At 29.3% G+C, this 25,210-nt stretch overlaps 3 protein-coding genes across 3 annotated transcripts in view; 1 reads left to right on the forward strand and 2 right to left on the reverse strand.

Moving 5' to 3' along the window:
- The window catches only part of LOC108775806 (glutamate receptor ionotropic, kainate 2), a 143,682-nt gene extending 140,819 nt beyond the window's left edge, over nt 1-2,863 (forward strand). Inside the window, exons 18-19 of the mRNA XM_018542255.1 lie at nt 1,014-1,308; nt 2,788-2,863. Of these exons, the coding sequence (XP_018397757.1) occupies nt 1,014-1,308; nt 2,788-2,794 (302 nt within the window). The 3' untranslated portion in view covers nt 2,795-2,863. The remainder of the gene's footprint in view (nt 1-1,013; nt 1,309-2,787) is intronic.
- Nucleotides 2,864-12,249: 9,386 nt separating this feature from the next.
- On the reverse strand, nt 12,250-13,240 carry LOC108775807 (uncharacterized). Its single transcript, XM_018542256.1, has 4 exons — nt 13,120-13,240; nt 12,829-13,054; nt 12,517-12,710; nt 12,250-12,386 (listed from the first exon to the last, which is right to left on the reverse strand). The coding sequence occupies exons 1-4, from the start codon at nt 13,230-13,232 to the stop codon at nt 12,296-12,298; spliced, it is 624 nt and encodes a 207-aa protein (XP_018397758.1). The 5' UTR covers nt 13,233-13,240; the 3' UTR covers nt 12,250-12,295.
- Nucleotides 13,241-13,653: 413 nt separating this feature from the next.
- On the reverse strand, nt 13,654-16,156 carry LOC108775791 (UBX domain-containing protein 11-like). Its single transcript, XM_018542237.1, has 10 exons — nt 16,074-16,156; nt 15,849-15,975; nt 15,674-15,767; nt 15,320-15,456; nt 14,925-15,056; nt 14,771-14,841; nt 14,573-14,693; nt 14,190-14,357; nt 13,824-14,032; nt 13,654-13,672 (listed from the first exon to the last, which is right to left on the reverse strand). Exons 1-10 carry the CDS (start codon nt 16,154-16,156, stop codon nt 13,654-13,656), a joined length of 1,161 nt encoding a protein of 386 aa, XP_018397739.1.
- Nucleotides 16,157-25,210: the final 9,054 nt, after the last annotated feature.

Consider the following 25,210-nt stretch of genomic DNA (forward strand, 5'->3'; position numbering starts at 1 on the left):
TATCATATCAGGCCCTGTATATCATATTTGTAATTATTTTTCGAGAATCATTAAGAATAAAGTATTCGCGATTCAAAACGTATTGTATCGTAACATGTAGTTCTATACTATACCCAACAGCAATTAACTCAATGACAATATACCATTTGTCAATAAGTAATGCACGCTATAAATAGGGACATCCGTATTGTTGAGAAAATGCAATTGTATTCCAGTGAATTCCGCGCATTCTGAATTTCAATAAACCACATTGACCGCATTATTCTGTCTACACCATTCGAGTACTCTCTGTTCATTATCTGTCACATTATCATTTATCACACCATGATTCTTGCACTGATTTATAAGTACAATGTTAAATTATAGCTGATCTAAACAAAATTTATACATGACGTATTTAACATCTATACTTACTCGTATATAATGTTTTATACAAGCACGAGGAAAAACTATTACAACTAATATCAAATAAAATGTCAAATTAAAACGTATTTGACATAATATTAACTATATCTTGTTTGCATTATTATTAGAGTCCTTCTGTATTGAATTGTGTTAGCGCATACTAGTTAATAATTTTTAATTATTTATGTAAGATCAATTTGCCTAGAGAATCTAAACTATTCCCAGAGAAATTCGTTTTATTAACCGCAAGTTTCGTCTTCATATAGCAGTCTTTTAACCAGCAATATATCTACGTGTATATTGTGCACGCCTCGTTCCATTCTGAAAACGTGATCCGAAAGCCATATCGGCACTACCATATCTCGGAATTCCCGTAAAAAAAAAGGATCGATTCGCGAAGCACGTGCTGGTCGTTTCAAACACAACTCTAAAGACATAGTTATCAACATTGGCGCACGGAAGCCCAGTGATAACCTTCCTATCTTTAAAAACTTTTAACAACTTCTTACAACTTTTAATAACTCGTCTGTCCACTTGTCTCACCGTAAAACTCTGTTCTCTGCTAGCCAGCCTGATATAGCTAACACTTGCGCTTATTTATCTCTCAGCAGGAGGGTGGTGCGTCGTCGATGACGGAGATGAAGAAATCATTGAGCTTCGATCAAATGTCCCATGGCGGGAACACCTAGCACAGGCTTCGTCCTCATCTTCGTCTTCAACAGCAGCAACAACAGCAGCAGCAATCGCAACAACAACAACCGCCACCGTGCAAAGTCACCCCCACGCACACGCGTCACACGCACTGCCACTCACATTCACATCTTCACAGCCACCACTCGCACAAACACCAAGCACCTCCACCGAGACAGAGACGGGGTTCTTCGGGCATCATCTTGGGTCAAGGTACAACCATCTATCTGCCACGAGATTGTCCCGTCCTATTATGTTCGCTAGGTCAAGTGATATATTGATCATTACGGTTACGTTCGCATATCACGGAAAGGACTCTGTATCCAAGTAAATTTTGAACTATCTAAAAATTTACTTGGATACAGATCTGAACATTTTGTTGGACCATTAAAATAATTGTGTAAGACACTCAAGAAAATTATTAGATTTAGCTAGATAGCTATATATAATAGAATATCAAAATTTTTTCAATGCTTATCATGTTTGAAATTTCTACATATTTTAATGATTCAAACAAAATTATTTTTAAATATGTATCTATATAGATAAATTTTTAGATACTTCAACAAAAGTTTTCTTTCTATGTAGATTACTTTGCAATATCGTATGTTATAGTTACAAAATAGCAAAATTAAAAGAATGTTAACAAAATCACAGTTTGCCTAAAAATATTAAACGTGGAAAAAAATAATGCCACTTTGTGTGTGTTACAAAACGAAATTATTATAAAACATTTATACTTTTTTGCATTATATCCTAAATATCATCTTCCTTCATTATTATTATTATTATTATTATTTATTAGTAATAATAAATTTGTATAAATATAGATACTAATTATAAACGTGTCCTAAAAGGCATAAAATAATATATTCATATATTAACTTTAAAATATATACTACTCAATAAAAATAAGGAACACTTTCAAACTCTAAAAATTGGGCAATATTCAAAACACCGTCACTCGGTAAAAAATCATCACAGACAAAAAATTAAAAAAGCATTTTAAAGATTGAAGTTTCTACTTAAATCTTGATTGAAATTTCAATATATATAACTGATCCTTTACAAAATTCCATAAATAGATATTCGTAAAATCTAAAAATTTTGCAGGAACTTTACAAAAGTTTATGAGGAAAAATTACACGAAAATGCGGTTTACAGCAATCGAAAGAATGATTCTTTATCTTTAATTCTTTCATAGTGAATATTGTACAATTTTTTTTCACCGAGTTATTGAACGTTGAAGCAAGTGATCACTTTTAATTTTTATCTCACACCATAGACCTTTATAAAGTTTGCAAAATTTTCAGATTGACGGATATCCATTTGTATTCGTATAACTGTAAAGGATCAATCGGATTAATATAACAATTACCGATTTTAAAAATAGAGATTTCAACCTTTAAAATGCTTTTTTTAATATTTTTGTCTGCGATGATTTTTCACCGAGTTACGGGGTTCCGGATTATTACCCTTTTACTTTTAACGTGTTCGAAAGTGTACCTTATTTTTTGTTGAGAGTAATATATTTTAAAGATTTATTTAAATACGACGATAAAATATTTCATAAAGCCAAAAATTAAAAAATTAGAATTATATATAAAAAACATATTTACATAGAATATCAATATTTATACTCTTTATTCAAATTATAACACCACTGCATTATCAATTATTGTACTGTATTAGGAGGTGACCACCCTGAGAATATTCTCTGGAGATTCGACTGCGACCTAGCGGGTGAACCGGACGTAGTAATTTCCCCGCCGCCCCCACCGCCACCGCCACCCTCGGCAACAGTCTCGAGGACCACGACCCTTTGACCAATACTCGAAGAGGTACCGACAGGTGTACCTGTACAAAAGGAACTACCCACTCAGGCCTCCGTGGTCATCAACGTCATAGATCAGAAAGAGACGTGCTTATAGCACATATAGTCGCCGGGGCGAGTTGGTAAACCGCAACGAGGGCCATCCCGCGCCGACGACGACGGTAAATCATCGATCGAGGGCATGCAATGAGGAAACTGAGACTGAGGTCAATTGAACGAGAATGATTAGAATTAGTGTTTCATGCGAGATACGTTCTAAATGCTTTGATAATGCATTCTCGTATTGTTTCAATGGGACAATGATAAATAGGCGTGTGATACAACTAGCTCGATAACTTGAAGATTAAGCAAAATCAAGATTAAACGGTGCCACATATGATCCTGCGTGTATGCCCCGATACTAAAGGTATTGGGGGATGACTGATGTTCATACAAGGATGTGTATCTAATCGAGATAATGGATGGAAACTACCGAGTTGCTCGCGTGTAACTGTTTGTCTAGGCAGCATCAACTAATAAGTGGATCCCAGGAACTATCAGATTCGCCAGTCTATGAAGACAACCGAATGCTATTCGCAAACAATGCGTATTCATCATGCATCTTACTGTTCATAGGTATATCTGACCAACAAATTGAAGCCGGTATCAAATTTAAAAGTGCCAGTGCGTGAATGTCACGGATCAATCGGAATAATGGGAACTGCATGGAAAATGAAATACCACGCGCAATGCCAGTTGACCAGGAATTGCCGGTGTTTCGAAATTCCCCGAGGCAACGGTAAAATCGAGTGGAAAACCGGATATTATTCAAAGTATCTGACCCCGGACAGACCAGAAACCGTCCGCGACATCACCACGGAACACGAGCTGATATTATAGCCGAATTTCAAGTTAAACATATCGAAGCGGATTTAGAAAATCGATAAAGCTTATTAAATCAACTGGTTTTCACATATAGAATTGTATTCCATCCATGTCGCGATTCGTAGACTAAAATTTACTCGCGGAAACCAATAAATCATGGAACATCAGATTATCTATTGCAAAATATTTAAATAAATATTCGCGATCTCTCATTATCTTTCGACTTGTCGGCAATGACATGTAATTAATGTACGAAAATACAAAATACAGTCATGATTCATTGCGATTTTACACAATTCTATGTGTGAATGCAAGCGTCAATGGCAAGGTCGCTGACATAGTTGCATGTTAACTTGATGCCAATGTCTATTGGAATGCAGTTTCCAGTGACAATAATTTCGGACCGCAATTTTGCAACAACCATAATATTCCCAAGTATTATTATACCTTTCATAATCTCATTCAAAAATACAAGACAAAAGGAACCAATAGACAAATAAATGATCGTACGCTATAAACGGCTAAATTGAAAAAAAAATTCCATATAACTGATTATAACTTACGACAAACGCGCGAAAAACGCAGAGCAATAAAACGTGAATAACTGTATCGTATTAATTCGGACCAAATTAGTAATCACTGCCGGATTTAGCCTAAACAAATTTCATGCGTCCAATAATTTCGAATAAAAACGTGCAGGTACAAAAATCGAATTACAAGAACTATATATATATATATATACAAGAACTGCTTATTTTGTTGTTACAAAAAATTTACAGAATTATCTGTTAATAATTTAAATGTTATGTCTAAATTTATAATAAAGTGTAATTAAGAAGAAATACAAGATTCAAAATTAATAAAAAATTTATTTTAGGTAATATCGTTTAAATCTCAGAATTTATTTATATTTAATTAGAAGAATAAGAATACTTAAACCGCGGAGTCAATAATTTGTAAATAATTTTCAATATTTGATTGAAAACGTAATTAATTATAGATTCATATTTACAGGTTGTTATTCAATTATTTGAATTAATATTTCAAAAAGATCTGTTTTATGTGAATCTGAATATTAGAAAATTTGCTATTATTTACAATTCATGATCTGTAAATGATTGTCTATTAATAATCATTTATCAAATAATTATCAATGATGAATATCGACCTTTAATTTTATGTTACAAAGTCCAGCAAATATAATATATAAATCTTTAATAATAATTAATCTACGTTTAATAATAATTAATCTGCGTTTGAGATATAATATGGTATAGAAAATTTCTTTCATTACACGGAAAGTATTAAATAAGTATGTATTAATGTAAAATTAATCTTTAAAAAAATATTAGCAGTTCTAAAAAATTTGAAAAATCAATCAAAAATTGAGTCGCAAGATACTTCAAATGATAGGTAAAAAAATACGATCACTGGCATCAAATCCTTAATTCTTTACTGTATTATAAATAAGATAGTCCGCTAATTGTTGAGAAAAGATTTCTAAATCTTTTATATAAGTATATGTGTAATTTATAAATACACTTAATGTATGTATAAATCTGTATATGTATGTATGCGTCGACGTGTGTGTGTACATATATACATACGTATAACGCGCGTGTGCGATAAGCAAGAAATCCGTGCAAATACAACAAAAGACTAGTCATATTTTGACACAATCGAATAGTTTATTATTATACTAGCGCGTGCGCAGCGAGTGTTTTTCATGAGAAAAAAAAATGTGAAATAGGTAATCCAATTAACTGTTTAACAATTTTTAGCTATACATTGCAATGTTTCGTATTGTGAACATATTATTACATGCGTGTATACCGCTATTTGTTGAAGAAAATACATCGTTCAGTGAATTTATTGATATGTTACTAATCGTTGAAAAAGAAAGAATGAGAACAATTCTGCAAGTGTGTACGTTACGAGGAAAATAAAAAAAGAAGAGGTAAAAAACATACTGCCATTTACAATAAAGAATTTGCGATACATAGTCTCTCAATTCCATTACGTTTATACAGTCACAATACACATTGCACATAACATACAGTTAAAGAGCAAAGTCAAAATCATTGAGACCGTTAATAATATTCATCATGAAATTTATTAGCAAACGGTTGTTTATGTATATATGTGTGAATAATATATAAATTTTCAGTGGAGTAAATCTATATCAAAAATGTGTGCAACAAGAGCATCGCGACACACTACTTCTTCCATTCTTGCATGAGAAATATTTCTATGTATATTCTCACCTTTGTGAGAACTTTCTGAAACTTCCAAAAATAGTTGACTATTGTTATGATATATCTACGGTTATTACATTTTTTCACAAAACTAAGCTTTATTTTTTTGTTGCATAAAAACGAAAAAAACAAAAGAATGATCTAAATATCTAAAAAATTGCTCAAACTAGAAGCTGGCAATGGCTGCGTTCAACAGAGAAAACAACTTTGTAACTGTTGTAAAATTTTTCAATATGATTAGTTTATACGTTCAGATCCAGTGAGGAACCAAGAGCAAGACAAATTATATTGAAGAATTTTACAATAAACTTTTCTGCTGAACGCAGTCAACCGATTTATCGGTGCATTATCGGTGCATTAATAATCAAAGTCTAGTTATAAAAAGGATGTTTATGAATGTTTATCATCACAGCGAGAACAATTGGGTACTTTCTCTACATCGAAATATAAAAAATTTGAATACTGATTGTACAGTTTTTAATAATATAGGAAATAAATTTTGTCGACGATCGTAAAAATTTAAATCTGTATATAAAATTATGAACATAAAACGTATTTCTTATCTCAATGCTATTATTTATAATAATGTAAAATTTCCGTGGTTAACGCTGAAGACAAATTTTTTTTGATAAAAAAAGTTCAGTATCGAAACATTAATCATAAACAGGATGCAAAATTAACAACGTTTTGACACCGAAGAAAAACAAATTTGAAATCTTGTGTAGTCTTAAATATTATTTTATATATTTATAAAAGCATGATTTTTTGGAAAAAAAAATTTTGTCATGACAGCATTGAAAGATTACAAACTGAAAACTACAAAGCTAATATGTTCTATGCCTTTCATTTTTTTCCCTTTTTTTCGATATATTTTTCAACAGGACATGTTTTATTTCTACTGTTTTCATAAACTCTTTTATTTACACAATCCAATTTATTTCGCTATCACACAATGTGACAGCTTTTGACTGTCTCTTTATGCAGTTATTTTATAAACAGTAAATGTAGCTATCAATCTATCGGAAGAATATTTGCCAAACGTTTATGCAAGTATAGTCATTATTCTACAGTTGTACTTCAAGTGATTCTATCAGCACAGCATTTCACGGACAAAACGAAAAGTCGATACACAATGTTTTGTCAATCACAAGTATATAACACTTGAATAAAATATTTCAGAGAATATTCCTATTTTTCATCAATTATTTATCACTATTGCTACAAAGTTTATGCTAATCAGATTTACAATTTTCGACAAATCTACGATTGAGGCGACCCAGATAGCGTATCCAATGGTTCTTAACGATCCACGGAACAGTCCGACTATATTCAATGGAGTTCGAGGAAATTATTACATTGCAAATCCGTAATCGTATCTAATCCGATATCCGTAGAACAAAGCAGATAAAGCAATCGGTGAAATACGCACGACTGAACGACTGTACATCTCTCAAATTCTCTAATCAAGTCAAAGATTCAATTTATGCAACAAAACAACAAATCGAACAGAAATCACAAATAGAATAAGCTGTAGCATTTCACTCAAAAAGATTCACTCGTTCATAGTTATATGTTACAAAAGTTTTAATTTTAATTTCAATTGTTTTGAGTTATTTTGTGAGATAAATATTGAATTTTAACAAAGAATCTAACCATTACCGAACCTATTGAATAAAAAATTGATAATTATCATCATTATTTATCGTTTACTACAATATTAGTATCATTAATAATAATAATTGATAATATCGTTATTCAAAGTCATTATTTATAATAATTAATGGATTCTACTACCTTATTAGAAAATTTATGAAGCCCTATATTAATCTGTTATTATCATATATTTGCAATCATTTTTCAAAATTGTAACATATATTGTTAATGCAACAAAAATATTGTTATAAATAAATTTCAGAAATATTATATCTTTAATTCTGCATCTCCATTACATGCATTTCGTGCGTTAAATTGTTAGAAAAAGACTAGAGCAAAATGACGTTATAGCTGCGCCATATTGAAAATTGCATTCGTTTAGTCATATCGCTTCAAAGAGAGAGTACACTAAAATTCAGGTCATTCCCCGACATTTGAGACTAGTGAAAAAATGAGGGGAAGATACATGGAACGCAATCATCCCTGGAGTGAAACTTTAATAACTTTCCGGAGCAGCTAACCATTAACACGTACACGGGATTTTATAGTCGACTTCTCGAAATATTTCTCACGGCGAAAATGTACTTCATGGAGACACATTTAATGAATAAAAGTAAATTTTTTAAAATGTTCAGTAAATGTATTAATATTTTTATTGCCTAACATTTTCCTAATTTTCCTAATAAAATTTGATTTTCTTTTAATTATTATATTTGTACTCTATGTAATATAATTACAGTGATATTTGATTGTCATCTAAATTACAGCTTTAATTCTCGGCATTAAAGTTACAAAATATTAGACAAATTTATTGATCGAGAACGACGCAAGCGAGATTCATAGACGAGAGAAAAATTTTCAATATTGCTTAACGAGATTCTAGAACAAATGATTCTTTTATTTCATTGACTTTTTCCTCTTCTTTCTGTTTTTATTTTTTGTCTCTTAAGACAACTAAAACCAATGGAGAGATCCATTAATGTCCTCGATGTTTTAAAGTAGATGTCATCCTCACTTTTCTTTGTCTTAACACAATTACTTCTCTTTAATCGTTTAATCGGTTTGTTAACAAATCACATGTTAGCAAAAAAAAAACAAGCAAAAAAAAGGGATTTATTAAAGCAATATCAAATTGAGACAAAACGATGTAAATTACTGATGACAAAGTTAATCGGAAATATGAAATTATACAATAACACTCATGCCTATTACGCTTTTAAAATATTACGAATAGTTAACAACAATTGTTTATCAATATAAATTCCTCTTCACGTATAATTTAACTATACTATCACTTTATTTATACTTATATATATATATAATATAACTTTATTTGGTACCATATATATAGAAAAACAAGTGTTTTAAAATAAAAACATACCTACATCATTATTGCATGTATATCATTAATTCTGTTAAGCTAGTAAAATCAAATAAACACAATTGAAAAAATCAATTGAATTATTTAATAATTATTTCGTGCTAAATTGTGTTACAAAACAATATTCTACCATGTGCCATTTAAAAGAAATTCGAGGTTTTGTTAACCTGATATTAAAGTTGTAAACGCATATGAAAGAGAAACTTTGCTTCGTTTGATGAAAAAGTTGTAAAAACTCACGTGAAACCTCGCTTTACATAGAAAGTTGTAAATCCATGTGAAAATTTCGCCTCTCTTTTTCAAAACCACGGATTTCTTATGTTATACTCAACAAAAAAATAGGGAAAGCTTTCAAACACGCTAAAAATTGAACAATATTCAGAACACTGTAACTCGATGAAGAATCATCGCAGACAAAAAATTAAAAAAACATTTTAAGGAGATCCTAAAGCGACGGCCGAACTTGATCGAGATCGATAATACAGGTGATCCTACTGAAAAATCTATGTCAGACAGTGCTGCGCGCTCAACTTAAAAGAGAAAAAAAACAGAACTTATGTCTATCTCTTTTTCGCCTGTTATTTTTCTCTCTCAAGTTCCTACGCTATCTACCGCAATACATACTGTAATATACTTGATATACAATTCTCGTGCTGTTTACCATCGTTTATCTGTGCCAGCGAAACGATTACACGTGGAACAAATATTTTGGAACATCTTTTTTGTTAGAACTTAGATGACAATTTCGCAAGCTTAGGATTATTTGTGCACGTCATACGCTTGACACGAGGGTCCCATTTGGTATGTACGATCTACAGAATTTTTACAATAAGTAAATTATAACCTCAAGTGACAGCAGTAAGAGCTGAAATAAGTGAATTTTTCATCTCGTGCCATAGACCTTTGTGCATAATTTTCAGATTTGACGGATATCCATTTGTGGAACTCCATAAAGGATCAATCATATTGAAGTTTCAATTACAGACTTTATAAGCAGAGATTTCAACTTTTAAAATACTTTTTTAATTTTTTGTCTGCAATGATTTTTTATCGAGTTATGGCGTTCTAAATATTGCCTAATTTTTAGCGTGTTCAAAAGTGTTCCCTATTTTTTGTTGAATAGTGTATATAACGTGTGGTACAAAGTTATTTTATAGTATAAATCAACACAAATTATATTTATAATTTTTTTCTCTTTTTATCTCATGTGTGAATCTGTTATCTTAATTTTAAACTAGCAGTACCACAAATTTTTTTTCTAAATGGCATACCGTACAATATTATTATATAGGATCATAGCACAAATTAGCACGAAATGAGCACTAAATAATAGTCAATAAATCTTTTTTCATTTTGGTCCTGCTAATTTGATAGAGATATTACTATAATATTATACATACTTTACTTAGTTTTTAATAAGAAAATAATATACAAAATTTGATACACAGAAGTAAGATTTCTCTAATACAATATAATTTCCTATTTCATGATTGATCGAGTTGATTGCGTTACTTGATTTTCGATAATTATGCCTTAAATGAAGCCCGGTTCGCTTAGTGCTCATGAAATTTACGAGCAAAATACGGCAGGAATTTCCCGGGGGACTGTCATCTAGTTTGGATATCGACTGACAAACAGGACCTCTTATTAACCGTTCCACCGCGATATCTGATCGAAAAGCATCCGCTGACACATCCGTTGGCGGAAGCCCATAGTTAATTCTACGCGAGTTCTATCCCGTTGATTGATAGAGCTCGGAGTTATCACGGCGTGATTTGCGTTGGTGATGATAGGAAATTCCATAATTTTCCTGATACCGACGTACGCAATGTACGCATTTATACGTATTATGTTACTTAATCCATTGTATATCTAATGTGTTTTGTTAATGTATACGTACATCTAAATGTATATACGAGTGCATCGAATGAATCTGATATTAGTAAAAGCAAGAAAATCTTTGTATATGCCAACAGAAACTGTTGATAAAAATATATTATATTTTCATTCATTATTTTTGACTGCTTTTTATTAAACTGTAGTTGTCAATAATTTAGTAAAGAAGCAACAAAATAAGAAAAAACCGGTTTTGCGTATAAAATATTGCTTTTAAAAGATTTATATTACAGATATATGTTTGATTCAAACTTAAAAATAATATATTATACTGATCATAAAATTACAATCATTTTTAAAACTTAATTCTACAACATCTTTATTTTATTTAGAAATAAATTTATTTAAATAATATATTTAATTTTTATTTATAAATTAATAAATTTAAAATTAATTTAATATCAAAATATTAAATGCAAGTTTGATAATATATTCTATAATACCACAGAATAAAATTTAAAATAATTATCATTAATAATGAGAAAAAGAGAGTTTTTTTAAAGAAAATATTAATTACACTTTAGTTTTTAAAATTTTAAATCTTTATATGTGTCGTGGTAACTGGTAACAAAATCGTTAATGACGTAAACCAATCTACTGTGTAATTACGAACCTAAGTTACGGAATAATGGTCTAAGGTTTAACTATTACGAAGATCTATTCTGCTCCCTATAAGTACACTTTATATGGAAGTTAACTAAGAAGTATATATCCTAGCAAATAATCAATATTAGAATAGGGGAGACCAAGGTTCCATGGGTCATGGGATACCATGGGTCATTGACTGTTTAGGAAAATCCAGAATGTTTAGGTTAGTGCAATTGGTATCATATAATTGTTATTTAGTTGCCCATACTATGTATCTAGATGGCGGTGATCCACTTCTGTTATCTTTCCAAACATATACTGTTAAAGAATCTCGTAGTGCGAAAGTGATTATTTTATCCGGTCTCCCCTATATATCATACTAAGATAAACCTTGTTCTAGCATTCAATATTTATTATAATTTTTTTAAAGCTATAACTATCTATTATTTATCTCATTAAAGTAATTGATTCAACATTATATCAATAAATTATTGATAAAAAAATCTATTGAGAGTTAATTAAAAGTATAATATTTAAATATAATAACTAACAATTACCTATTAATAATAACATAACGTACAAAAATATAGAATACAGTATATGAATTATCTATACATTTGTTTTATTTGCAAATTTATATATCAAAGATTCTAAATTTTTACGGTTTCCACATACTTGTCTTTACACAATATATAGAAATATAAAATCTACTTTCACGAGCTAACAAATTCAATCATTCACAAGATGGAGAACACAATCTCTATTTATCCCGCTTTCTTTTAAGGATGTACTTATACGTTGTAATCTCTTCGGCGAATACCTTTAAGCGATAATATCAATTATAAAGTTATAGATGAAAGAATATGAAAATAAAAGATTAAATAATTTGTGTAAGTAAAATATTTTGTTAATTTAAAAAATAGTTTATAAAAATTCAGATATTTCCTCACCCGCTCAACACTACTTTATATCCTCTATGCCCGGATGTTTGCATAGCCTTATCAAGTAATTCGTATAATTTCGTCACCGATTCGTCAGCTAATACATGTACCAAGTATATAGTACTACCAGTTAATGATCTAACTTTCAATCGCAACTCGTTAGATTTTCCAGTCGCTTCATTAACCTGACGTAATATCGGAGGCTAAAATAGAACATCAAATATGGATTTTCAAGTAGATTTTCATAATTAAACTTATCTATTTTTTATTATACATAATTTATCTCATCTTTTTTTGTTGATATCTAAATACATTTCTCACCGTACTCTTTCTTGCACAAGTAGCCGATCTTGAACCCCGAGGATATTTCGTCGCGAAACGCTCAGAGACAAAATTGGCAATCTTGAACTCACCGATATTATTGACTTCCGCTGTGCTTAATGCTTTCGACCGTAATGTCGATTGCATAGCTATACCAAATCGCTCTGCGGACGAACTGGCAGATTTTGAACGTAATCGAAAGCGACTATCAACAATTTGTGACCTACTGAGAAAATTTAATTTCAGTACACAATTTTAGTAATGAATACGGATTATTTTATCTAAGAAAACCTTGATGACGGTCTATCAGAAAAGCTACGGTGTCTCGTTCTGCTGTTACTTGTAGATCTCAAGGTATCTTTCGATTTGGACGATTGTTCACTCATCGACATACCATATTCCATATTTTTTGTAGCCAATTCTCTCTTTTCCAAGATAGTTAGTATACACAATAAATTTATTCATATTATGATATTATATTTGAAAAATTTAATACATAATAAAATTTACTTTTTCTCGTTGACTATTTCGTGCTAATTCAGCGTTAACGTGAGACTGAATGTGAGAACTAGAACAAACATTATTATGCGAAGCCAAAATCTGCGATCTCAAAGAAAATATATCGACAGAAGGTGATTCTGAAGAGGTTCTGGGATCCAATAAACTACTAAACATATGAAGATGACTTATAGTTTTTATCAGTTTACTTATAACAATTATAGTTAACTTATAATTATGAAGAAATTATAAGCTGACTATAATTGTTATACATAAATTGCTAAAAATTATACATATATTGTACATATACTCTTTGAAATAAAAAAGTTAGCACAGATTAGGCTTACTTTAACACGAATTTTTTTTTATCAAAAGTTATTTATGGGTCTAAACCTACCTTTGTAACTTTTTTTTGAAAGAGTGTATATTACAATATTATATAAGTCGAGTACTTATAGAAGATATTGAAGCATTTCAAATAAGTAATGGCAATATACCGGCTTGGAAGTGATAAAAGCGGAATGTTCTCGGAAGTGTTATCTTTCGGCAAAGGGTTTGTACGAGCATATTTATGGTAAATGCTATTTGATCTGCGTAAATTTGTCGATAACAAGTTATCTACTGGAGATTGCTTTCCCAAACGATATCCTTGACCAGGAAAACTAACGGAATCATCTATATACAATTCTGTTCTGCGATCTTCTGTCTACAATCGTAAGTCAAAATATTAATCGTAAAAAAAGAATAGAGACTAACCAAATTTTTATTAATCTCACAGTGATTTTAGAAAAAAAGATTTTTAAAAAAGTGTTTAGAATATTTCGTATATAATCTAAAATTCTGTCCTATTATTTTAAATTTACCATAAAGGGCACTCCGTCAGGATATTCTTGTTGCAATTCAGATGGAAAATATCCGTCCAGAATATCACGGATAAACGAGACTACAGTCGGATCATGATAAGATCGCAATAATCCTCCATTGACGCACATACCATTTTTATAAAACTTCAATACCATGCAGGAAGGAGTCTTTAGTTAAAATGCATTAAAAATGCTGATTGACGATATAAATAATTACTAATTAGCAAATATATTAATTTTAAATTAATCAGTAATAATATCTTTGATATTTGTGACGTGTATAAAAAAAGTTTGTGTAATTTAAAAAATGTTAGTTTCGCAAGTAACATTCTACCATTACAGTATATTCTATGAAAGTACGTATTATGAAACTAGAGCATTACTTTGAATGTCGCTCCTCCTCCTTTCTCATTATGATGAATGTGAACTTCACCCTTTCCCGCAGCTAGGTTCAACTGATCGATATTCACAATTAACTGCTCATAACAGGTGTTGATATAATTACTACAATGAAATTATTGCTAATTATTATATGTGCTATTTTTATTTCCAGCTAATAATAAAATATTTATTTTAATTACTTGCTACCATCTATGTTTGTCGTATTTTTAGCGTCACCCACCCATATTAATCCATAATCAGCTAAGAACTTCTGCAAAACGATATAATAGCTAATTTCTACTTATGGTTTAAATATGTAAAACAAACATATTGTTGAAATATAAAAGTTTAAACCTCCATTTCGCTGATCTTATGTTCTAACGTTAGACATCGTTGATAAAAATATTCGGAATTTTTAGCTTGACTTCGTTGCTCTTTCTTTCGCAAAAGTTCCTGACTTTTATATTTAGTTTCCCATTCTTTAATCTACCAAAATAATTTGATATATCATAAAAAAATTGTAAAAATAGTTCAGAAATTCCAAACAATGTAAAAAAATATAAGAATAGAATACGCGAAGAAATGGATTCGATGTTATTTTATAACTAAATTTAATAAACATATACAATATAAATACACAGGTTAAACATTTACTCTGCCAAGCTAACGATGAATATAATGGTAATATTATACGTATTTTATAATGATAATACTACATTCTCTTAGAATAAGAAAAGCGTACAGAGAACCTTCCGCTTTAAGCGTCCAATTTCCTGATCTTTAGATCGCAAGCCTTCCTCAGCTTTCGTCAAAACAGTTTGCATTTTTCGCATTTGTAACTCAGCTAAATGCAGTTGTTTCGTCAATATGCCAATGAGCTCACTTTCTAAAATCAATACATTATGGCATTATGCGATAACGATATATAATGCCAAAAACTACAACTAACTAAACGCTTAATGCAAAATTCTATTTAAAAATATTAATTTTATTACGTATTTAAATATTCTAGTCAACTTTTAGTTAATTTCTTTCCAACCAGTATTTCTTGTATATTATTATAAAAGAGATATTCTATAAAGTATACTTTCAAAGTACAAAACCTTCTTCGATTACGTCATCTATAGCAACGGAATTTCTGGTCATCTTGGACGAATTGTTCCACAATTTTCTCGCGGAAAGATTCGCATTGGAAACCTGATACCCGAAGATGTTAATATAACTTAACATAATATATTTTGGCATTTTATATCTGTAACATAAATCTCACGCAGCTACCATTTTATTAACATGAGTAGAAGATTTTCCATAACCAAGCATAATTTTGCTATCTTCCAACAGATCTGCCGTCAGATCCGCCGTTGCAGAATCTGATATACATGTTGATGAAGGCAATGTTTTTAATCTAGCAAAATATTATATCATTATTTCTTGACGAATGATATATTGCTAAAAAAAATGCATATTTTGTCGTTATAACCATAACAGCATGAGATAACCTACTTGGAATTACTGTCATGTGACAGAATCAAGGAATTTTTTGAAAACCTCTTTCTTGATTGAACTGAAGAGTTTCTTTGATTCATGTTATGGGCGATGGCATTAATTAACGAATTCGACAACATTTACATGAATTTTCTTACGTCGCCAAAAAGTAGTTATTCGTCCGAAGTTGTGTTTACATTATGCGACGTAAGAAAAGTCGATTCAAATAGATACAATATGAAAAATGGCAACGATTTCTACACAGTATATCATAGCAAAAAGTACTTTACAATTATCTTTTTAATTTTATATCAGTCTATTTTTACTTTTGGAGATTGGATCAGATATTAGGTAATTTATTTACTTTTACTAATATTATTTCATGTTTGATTTCTTTTACTGTATCGATTCTTTTATTTCCTCTTTTCGAACCAAAATCCGTTACAGTGTTGATTTTTAATAACAAACTGTTTAGCGCTGTTTTGCTATTGTGATTTATTACGAATAAATTTTAAACCTTTATGTTAAAATATGTATAAAAGGATAATTAATATTCTAATTGTGTGTATATTAAAATATATTATATATATAATAAAAATAAAGATGAGACCTTCCAATATTACAAACCACGATTAAAAATACGCAAAGTAAATATCAGATTTTCATAATTATTTTTTCAATTAGTATAGTAAATAGTATCTCATAAAATACATTTTAACAAATAAGTATTATGTCTAATTGTAAGTATCAGAATTATAAATTCTCCTAAGAATTTATTCATTAATAAAGAACTAATTTAATAATGGCGCATAAAGGTGTGACACTGTAATCTTGCAGATGAGTCATCGGGATCATATCTAACTTACTCATCAGGTATATTATGTGCGACAACTGCTTTCGCAAAATTTTAAAATTTCTCATATTCTTAAAACTTCATTAAAACATTTTTTTAGCAAATAGTTCCTATAATCTTATATTCCTGTATAATAATGAATTCTTTTATTCTATACTATCTATATTGCAATTTTGCATGTAAAAATAAAAACGGTGTGTTTAAACTTCTCCCCGAAATCGTCCAACATACCTATAATAAGAATCGTATCTAACGAGTCTTGTCCTTCTAAAATATTGACTTTCAGCCAATTTTTATTCTTTCCAGCAATTTTAAATTTCTCCTTCAAAAAATTAAATCAATTTTTTTTTTTTATATTAGAACGTGTTGCACTGTTGATTATAATAATTATCTTAACAAGGATCCGCCCTACTTGTGCATCACTTGATTGAACTATTGTGTCTCCTTAATTCTCTTCTATAACTTCTCTTCTATAACTCTATACCGAATGGAATACACTTATTGTAAAATTCAGTGTTGAGCATGTATTTAAAATACTTTTGTTTAAAACAGTATTTGCAATACAAGTTTATTTGGTATTTTGTATTTCGACAGAGCACATATGCATATTTAAAAATATTACATATTCTATATTTAAAATCGAAAAATTGAAAGCTTTTGTATTTTATAATTCAATAATAAGATTGATTATCGATCTTAGCATTTAAAATACAAAATATCGCTACTTTCGATCTTTCAATATTTAATACTGAAATGCAAAATACAAAATATATTTTTAAATATTCTCATAAAATACAATATATAACATAAGACATAATCGTCTTATAAATACTATTTTTCAAATAAAAATATTTTAAATACATACCCAGCTCTGTCTTTATACTTCAACTTAACAGTAAGCATAGCATTTTATTACGCTAATGTTTTTGCCTATTTATCGTGTCGAGTAAGTTATTCAAGACGATAGTTTTTCTATCTTCTCAATATTTTAAAGTGTTACATTGCATTTTGCACGTAATAGTGTACCGCGTCGGCGCAGTAAACCTCCATCGATCGCTTGGGCCAGCTTGGGCTGTTGGGCACCGCTTGTTCCAAGTCACGTGATCACGAGGTAGTTATCGTCATCAAAGAAGCCGACGCAAGCCGACGTAACGGTTGCGTCGGTCGGTAGCAGTCGTGCAACGTGCATTTGGTGCGGCGTTCCACCGGTGCTCGCGCTTCGGTTTGGTTCGCCTCGCCCTGCTTTGCTTGTGCCATATCTGCCTTTGTCGCCTTCACTCTTGGCTTGCGAAGCAAAGCGCTTCTCTAGGCAACGTGGGTGAACACGCGCCGATATTGTCGCGTGTGTCACCGCGTGGATGAAAATGCCGCGCAAGAGAGCATCCACGCTATACGAGACATCCGCTGGACGCAGAAACGTCACTAAAGTGAGTTTCCATCGGCTGTCCTTCGATTTACGCAATCCTTGTGACTCACCGCTCTTAAAAGCAGTTACAAATGGCCACGTGCTTTTTAGCACGTTTTCGGAAGTCAGCGTGTTTAACCTCAAATTAGCCAGTGATCATAATTCACACCAATGTTGTTATTATACTTTGTCAGTTCGATAGTTCTCAAATCCACGTTAACCTAATTCCATAAAAGTGCGAATTGCACTTTCGAGTCACCTCCAATTGTAGTATGACTAAAAGCACCGTGTTACGTGTACATCGTGTGACGGATGAAAACAATACGTAACATTCATGACAGGTGTTTCAAGACTTTTATTTTAAATATTGAGATTTTAGTGTATTTTTTTTTCGTTCAAAATCGCTACAATGACTGAGAAAATAATTTTCTTTTCGGCAATATATTATTTCTATTAAACTAAAGTTTCCTATTTTTATGTTTACTGCATGTAAAAATTTAAATGAGTGTAACCAATTTGTTGACTTTGAACAGGAATGAGTTGAAGGTGATTTAATGGTGTGTGACTTTAATGTGTAAAAAATTGAAATTCTCCAAGAATTGATTATTATAAATAATATGATTTAAAGGAGAATTTTTCTTTTATCACTTGATGTAAAAATATTTATCAGTGAAGAGAAGACAAGTGCAGTTCTTTCTAATTATCATTGAAGGTTGGCTACCAAAGTCATTATAAGTCATCTACCAAATGAATGGTAATCATATTAAAACCTATCAATTTGTGAGGAAAATTTTCTAGAAACTTAGAAACCAATTTAGTACAATATAATATAATAGTCTACTTGTTAAGATTGCAATTTTAATATTATCAAATATATAGAACAGACCATCATGTATTACCATTATTTACACTAAACAAATAATGAACTTGTCAATGCTCGACTTTAAGAAATTTTACATATATATATATATATATGTATGTATTCCTAGACGTATCAGAAACCATCCATGTCTCTCTTAATTGCAATTAATCAAAATCAATTTCAGACCTCTTAAGGTTTCTCTGTCAATAGATCAATTCCCACGGTAATTGATACATTTCTTTAATTATATTGCACAATCAAAAACTGTAAAGCTACAAAAAGTCGTTTTGCCTTGATATTTGTTGCACATATGTATAACTATCGTAACATGTTAAACTAAATTCGCTACATATTATTTTACGTTTCTGCTGCAATTCTGTAGTTTTGAAGTAAACATATATTCTTAATTACATAATATATTTACTATTTCTAATTTTCTTGGCACAGTATCATTATTTTTTCTGTCAACACTTTGTATACAGCAAACGTAATACATTTATTTATTTTATCTAAATATAATATTTGTATTACATTTATCTGATAAACTAATAGTAACCTATATTTTTGCCAATACATAAAATATGATATATTAGATTAATTTAAAAGATTTTTAACGAATTCATTGCCCTTGTCTCTTTATATTAGTTTATAAAATATAATATTTTGTTTTTTACAAAATTATATATTTATGAATGTGTTACGTACATATGTAATTATTTTGACGCACATCACTTTTGTATTTGCTCGGAACGAGTCGATTGGTCGAATTATATGATCTGCCTTGGAACTTAATAAGGTCAACGAAGAAATAATTAAGCTCAATATTGCGGGTGATAAAATTTCTTCGTTATGACAATAATGATCGAAGAAAACGTTATACTTCACATTGAGGTCTTCAACTTGATCGGTTTGAACTATAAATTTATTTATACATATTTCATTGACTCATGTATTATCAAAGAAATAATCCATACATAAAGAGACCCTTGAAACTTGTAAGGTCAAATAAAAACAGATATTACACACGTTATCATTTCTCGTTATAAAACGAGCGCCACAAACTATCGATCGATTAAAGAACGGTCTCTATGTTTCATCGTAGAATATACTTAAGAATGTTACAAGCGAGATCGTGAAATAATTTATGAGTATGCGTGTGATGTGCTTTGTATCAACAGCTGTACAGGAAAAATAATGATAAATACTTATGACGTGCATAAAAGTAGTAGTAAAAAAGAAAATATTTTTCCTTGGACTAAAAATATCATTGCTGATATATTCGCCAATACAAGAAATCCATGAGTTGTTAAATCTATCGTTAATGATACATTTAATTAAATTTATTACTGATGTATTATAACACATTCAAGAGTAGTGTTTATATCCATTTAACGTATTATTATATAAGATGATCATTTCAAAGATTTACATCCTCTTAAGTAAACACCAATTATTTCTCGATTAATTATATCTTACAGATTCCATTATAATAGGAATATGATTATTAAGTCTTAAGACTTTTTTTATTAAGTCAGCTATTATATGAGCGATTACCTCTTTATCACATTTGCTTTAAAAATAATCAAATGGAGTAATTAATATTTTTTTATTATAAATCTAAAAATCTTTATTTTTCATTATGTTTTAGCTAATTACGTAAATATTCTTTATTTCTATTTTTCCGGTCTAGGTTAACTTACTGCTCATATCTTTTCTTATGTAACGAATGTATTTAATAAACCTGTTCTTTATTGATGAAGTTTCTGAACTACCGCACATGGTACACTATTTATATTTGTTTCACTTTAACTTACTGCATTGGTGTATACTAGTTCATCGATAAAGAACAGTTGAATCATTTATTTCAAACTTCGAGTTTAGCATGTGATTGCTGATGATAATCGACTGCTAAAAAAATGTCACGAATTTTATCCTTAATATAGTAATACGATATTCCATAAATATTTTTCTCGTTCTATAAGAATACGGTCGAAATCCGGCGCGATGGTGGGGTCAATGAAGATATTCAACGCCTTGGTTCGGTCGCCTTTCAGTGTCGACACTTCGTTCCGCTTGTAATCATGTCAATCGTATCGCGATTTCTCCGTTCACCACACGCTTTGAATCGCGCCTGTTGCATTTCGTAAAGTTGTAATCGCGTTCCTCTACATATTTCGGAATTTTATCTTCGACGTAAGTGACATTTCGAACAGGGACCAATGTGATATGTTTTCTTACATTTTTCATAAATTTATCCATTTGTGACTTATGATTTAATATATCGCTAACTCTTATCAGTTGTGATGTATCGATGTATCGAGGTCGTTTCGCACTCAACATGACTGTCGGAAAACGAGAAAATATGTTAATATTTTGCAAATTTTCTCATTTGCTATGCTAGCGAATTACATTCATCGAACTATATAAATTAATACTAACTTTTCAATATCATTTCATTGCAATATGATTCTTCGATATTGAAGATAATGACGTGTGTGATTACTTGGAAAAAATTGTTACACGAGCGCGATTTTTTCCGTACGAGAGATAGAAGATATAATATAATAATTTCTTTTCATGAACATTTTTAATATAATATCGTTTTAATAGTACAAATTCTTCATCGTTAAAATAATAATATAACGTAATATCGTTTTACTCATATAAATTCAGAAATAAAGTGTATTATATCAATTTTTTAATTTTATAAAATGTCTCATCACTTATATCTAAAGATCATTATATTTTTTATATGAAAAATGAATAGTATTTCGATTTACGATAAAGATAACGTTTCGATTTATGTAACTCCCTTATAAGATAAAAGTTCTATTAAACTGAACAAATGTAGACAGTGTATGTGTATATGTGTGTGTTTTCATACACAAATAATATTTTTTTCACTACGTAAAAATTTAAGTATGTATTATAACTTCTAGTTATACCTATACCTATATTTTCAATTTTATGCATGTTCATCATCATACGTGATACAAAAGGTCTGTTCGTGTTGTTTGCATTCAGCATCTTTTTTTTCAACAAACCAAATGTTGTATCTATTTCCTTTTAAGTTCAAAAATTTTGAAGACCTTCAAACAATGCGAACAAACCTAATGTTATCATTCAGTGGATTATCCGCTATTTTAAAACACTGAATGCAAATAAAATAAAAATCACTATAGCTGCAACTTAAATCTAAAATTTTTAAGCTAGTCTGAAATATTTCTATTAATAAGACATATTCTATAGAGAATAAATTACACAATGTTCAAAATTATTTTTTTAACTATGAATTCTTGCATAATTACTTGCTAAAATATTTGTTGATAAATACATTTTATTCCTTTTTATAATTTTTTTTCATCACAAAAATTAATTTTTAATTTGGATTTATACAAGAAACCTTTTTTCGGTAGGTAATTGTTCCATCAATGAAACGATTCACCGTTCCTTATATCAAAACTCTATCTTAGAAAATGTTCTGCCCATCTTCAAAAAATACATAAAAATTGGTTAATAAATTGTCTTGGAATCTATGGCCGGTATATAATTAGTTCTTATTTTAAGATTGTCTTAATGATAATACTCTTTGATTAATGATTTCAAGGCTATAATTAAATAGTTTTATATATAAAAATCGACCATGATTTACCAGCCTATATCTTAAATCAACTCAATGTAGTGAACACAATTTTATGTCATGATTACAATATCACATATGTTGAGCAGATAAAACATCAACTTAAAATTAAAGTCCATACACGCATCATTAATGTCAAAAAGAAAAACGGTTCTCCTGTTCAACTACAGTCTTGCAACTAACCACGATTTCAATTGGAATGACTTGCAGATTTTGCAAGCAACGAATCAAGCTATAATAAATGATTAATCTTTGAAATAGTGCATATAAGGAAACAGAAACATGAGTTTAGCAAAAATAACAAGGAATTATTGTTTGAACCGTACTTTAACTTTTTATCTCCTGTAATTTTTCCTAACATCCTACAATTCCCCTCTTACATATATTTACCCCCTCCCTCTTTTTCATATTTTATTCCTTGCCTTTGTATGTTTTTCGACCTAATTTCCATTATCAGTCAAACTTCGTTCTTCTGTGTCGACTTTAATATTTTCTATAGGTACGTTTTTCTTTCTATATTCCTGACAAGTTTGTGTACACAATAATACATATAATATTTGTGTTACAATCCATTTCAGTCTTGTTAAAATTTTCAGTTAAATTTTTAACTTAATATATATAATTTTATATTTTTCGCAATAAAATTATTTACAAATTTTAATACATTGTCCAGCATTATTAGGATCTTTTTTATAAGTAGCGTAAGAATATCAAATCAATAAATTGCTAAACAATTCAATTTGTGATATTACTACTATACGTAATTTAATCGAGATTTGCATTTCAAAACCGAAAACTCAATTCGGCGTACAATTTAAATGACTACATAGGTAGTATATAAATTCACATATAATTATTTAAGTACTTAAGTATTTGATCATTAAAGATTATTATTTAGAGATAAATTTTTAACATATCGACTGCTAATTGTTAATTTAAATATTTAAATGTTTTATTTTATGTAGTTATATTCAACATTTCTTAGTATCAAAAAAGTACAATTTATGAATAAAAAATAAATAGCATGAAAATAATATACACTTCATAAAGAAAACGCTTGCAATTTTCTCGCATTTCATATAAACTTAAATATCTCGATGAAAATAAATTGTAAAGAAATTTTTTTAAATATATTTTTAAAATGTATTATAAAGAGAGGAAAAAAACAGAGCTTACACACACGCGCGCGCGCGCGCGCATATAGGAGCTTAAATTTTGTTTTTATAATATTTTGTTTTTAAATTACGTAAAATTGAAAATTGATATTTTTTCTATATTTTTCTTATGCTTTAAAGAGATCTATCTGGATGAAACATCATAGATAAAATTTAACAAACGAGCATTTTAAAATTTCTAAGCTTTAAAATATACTTCATAAAAATTGCCACGATAATTTTTTACAAAATAGTCAAATTTTTTATTGTATACAATTCTGACTTAATTTTATAAAATTTTTTAATCGGTCGAAAAAATTTGAAAAATATTAGGCAAATCAAGTACATTATAATCAATATTTTCTCCTTCTACCTTTTTCTGGGGGGTATGAACTTATAATATTACTTTCATAAAATTAAAAAAAACATTTTCGGAGCATTAAGCTTTTACACAATGAAATACACAATACAAAATTTGATATTTTTATGAAAAGTAATCAGCAATTTTTTTCAAAAAACATTTTAAATTCAAAAACTTAGAAAATTTACTTTAAAATTCTTGTCTGTTAAATTTTGTTTGATAATGTTCCATCCAGATAGAATACTTAAAAGAGTAACAATAATATTGTAAAAAAATATAACTTAAATTTTATGTAATTTAAATAAATAAGGATTAAAACATAGATATAAAATTCAAACAACTGTTTCAAATTCTTTTTTATTTTTTCTTCTTTAAAATAATTTTTTGAAAAACATTTTTAAAAACTTCTCTGCATTTTTTTCACTAAGATACAAATTTTTATGAGATTTGAGAAAATTAGCGTTTTAAATTTATGAAAAATAATATATTTTAAACTGTAAATTCTAGAATAAATAATAAGTAAAATACGTTAATATAACATATCAAAAATGTTAATTTTATATGCTTCCATAGTTTACTTCCACAGTTTACAAATTGTATCAGTTTTACATTTTTGTGTTAATTTTTTGCATAATATTTGTGTTACTTTCTAATTAAACATTTATGTTGTGTTAAAATAACATAAAAATTTGAATAGGAGGATTTGGAATACGTAAAACGTATTAAATACTTAACACAAATTTTTCAAATATGCAATTAATATATTTTTCCAGGAAAAAATAATTCTATACTTTTTTTACTCAAAAGCTATCCTTAATAACCTGTAACGTTATCGTATCGATAAGTTTTGCTCTTGCGAAAGTATATGATGCATATATAA

The sequence above is a fragment of the Cyphomyrmex costatus genome, unplaced genomic scaffold (genome assembly GCF_001594065.2).
Source record: "Cyphomyrmex costatus isolate MS0001 unplaced genomic scaffold, Ccosl1.0 scaffold32, whole genome shotgun sequence".
Lineage (NCBI taxonomy): Eukaryota > Metazoa > Arthropoda > Insecta > Hymenoptera > Formicidae > Cyphomyrmex > Cyphomyrmex costatus.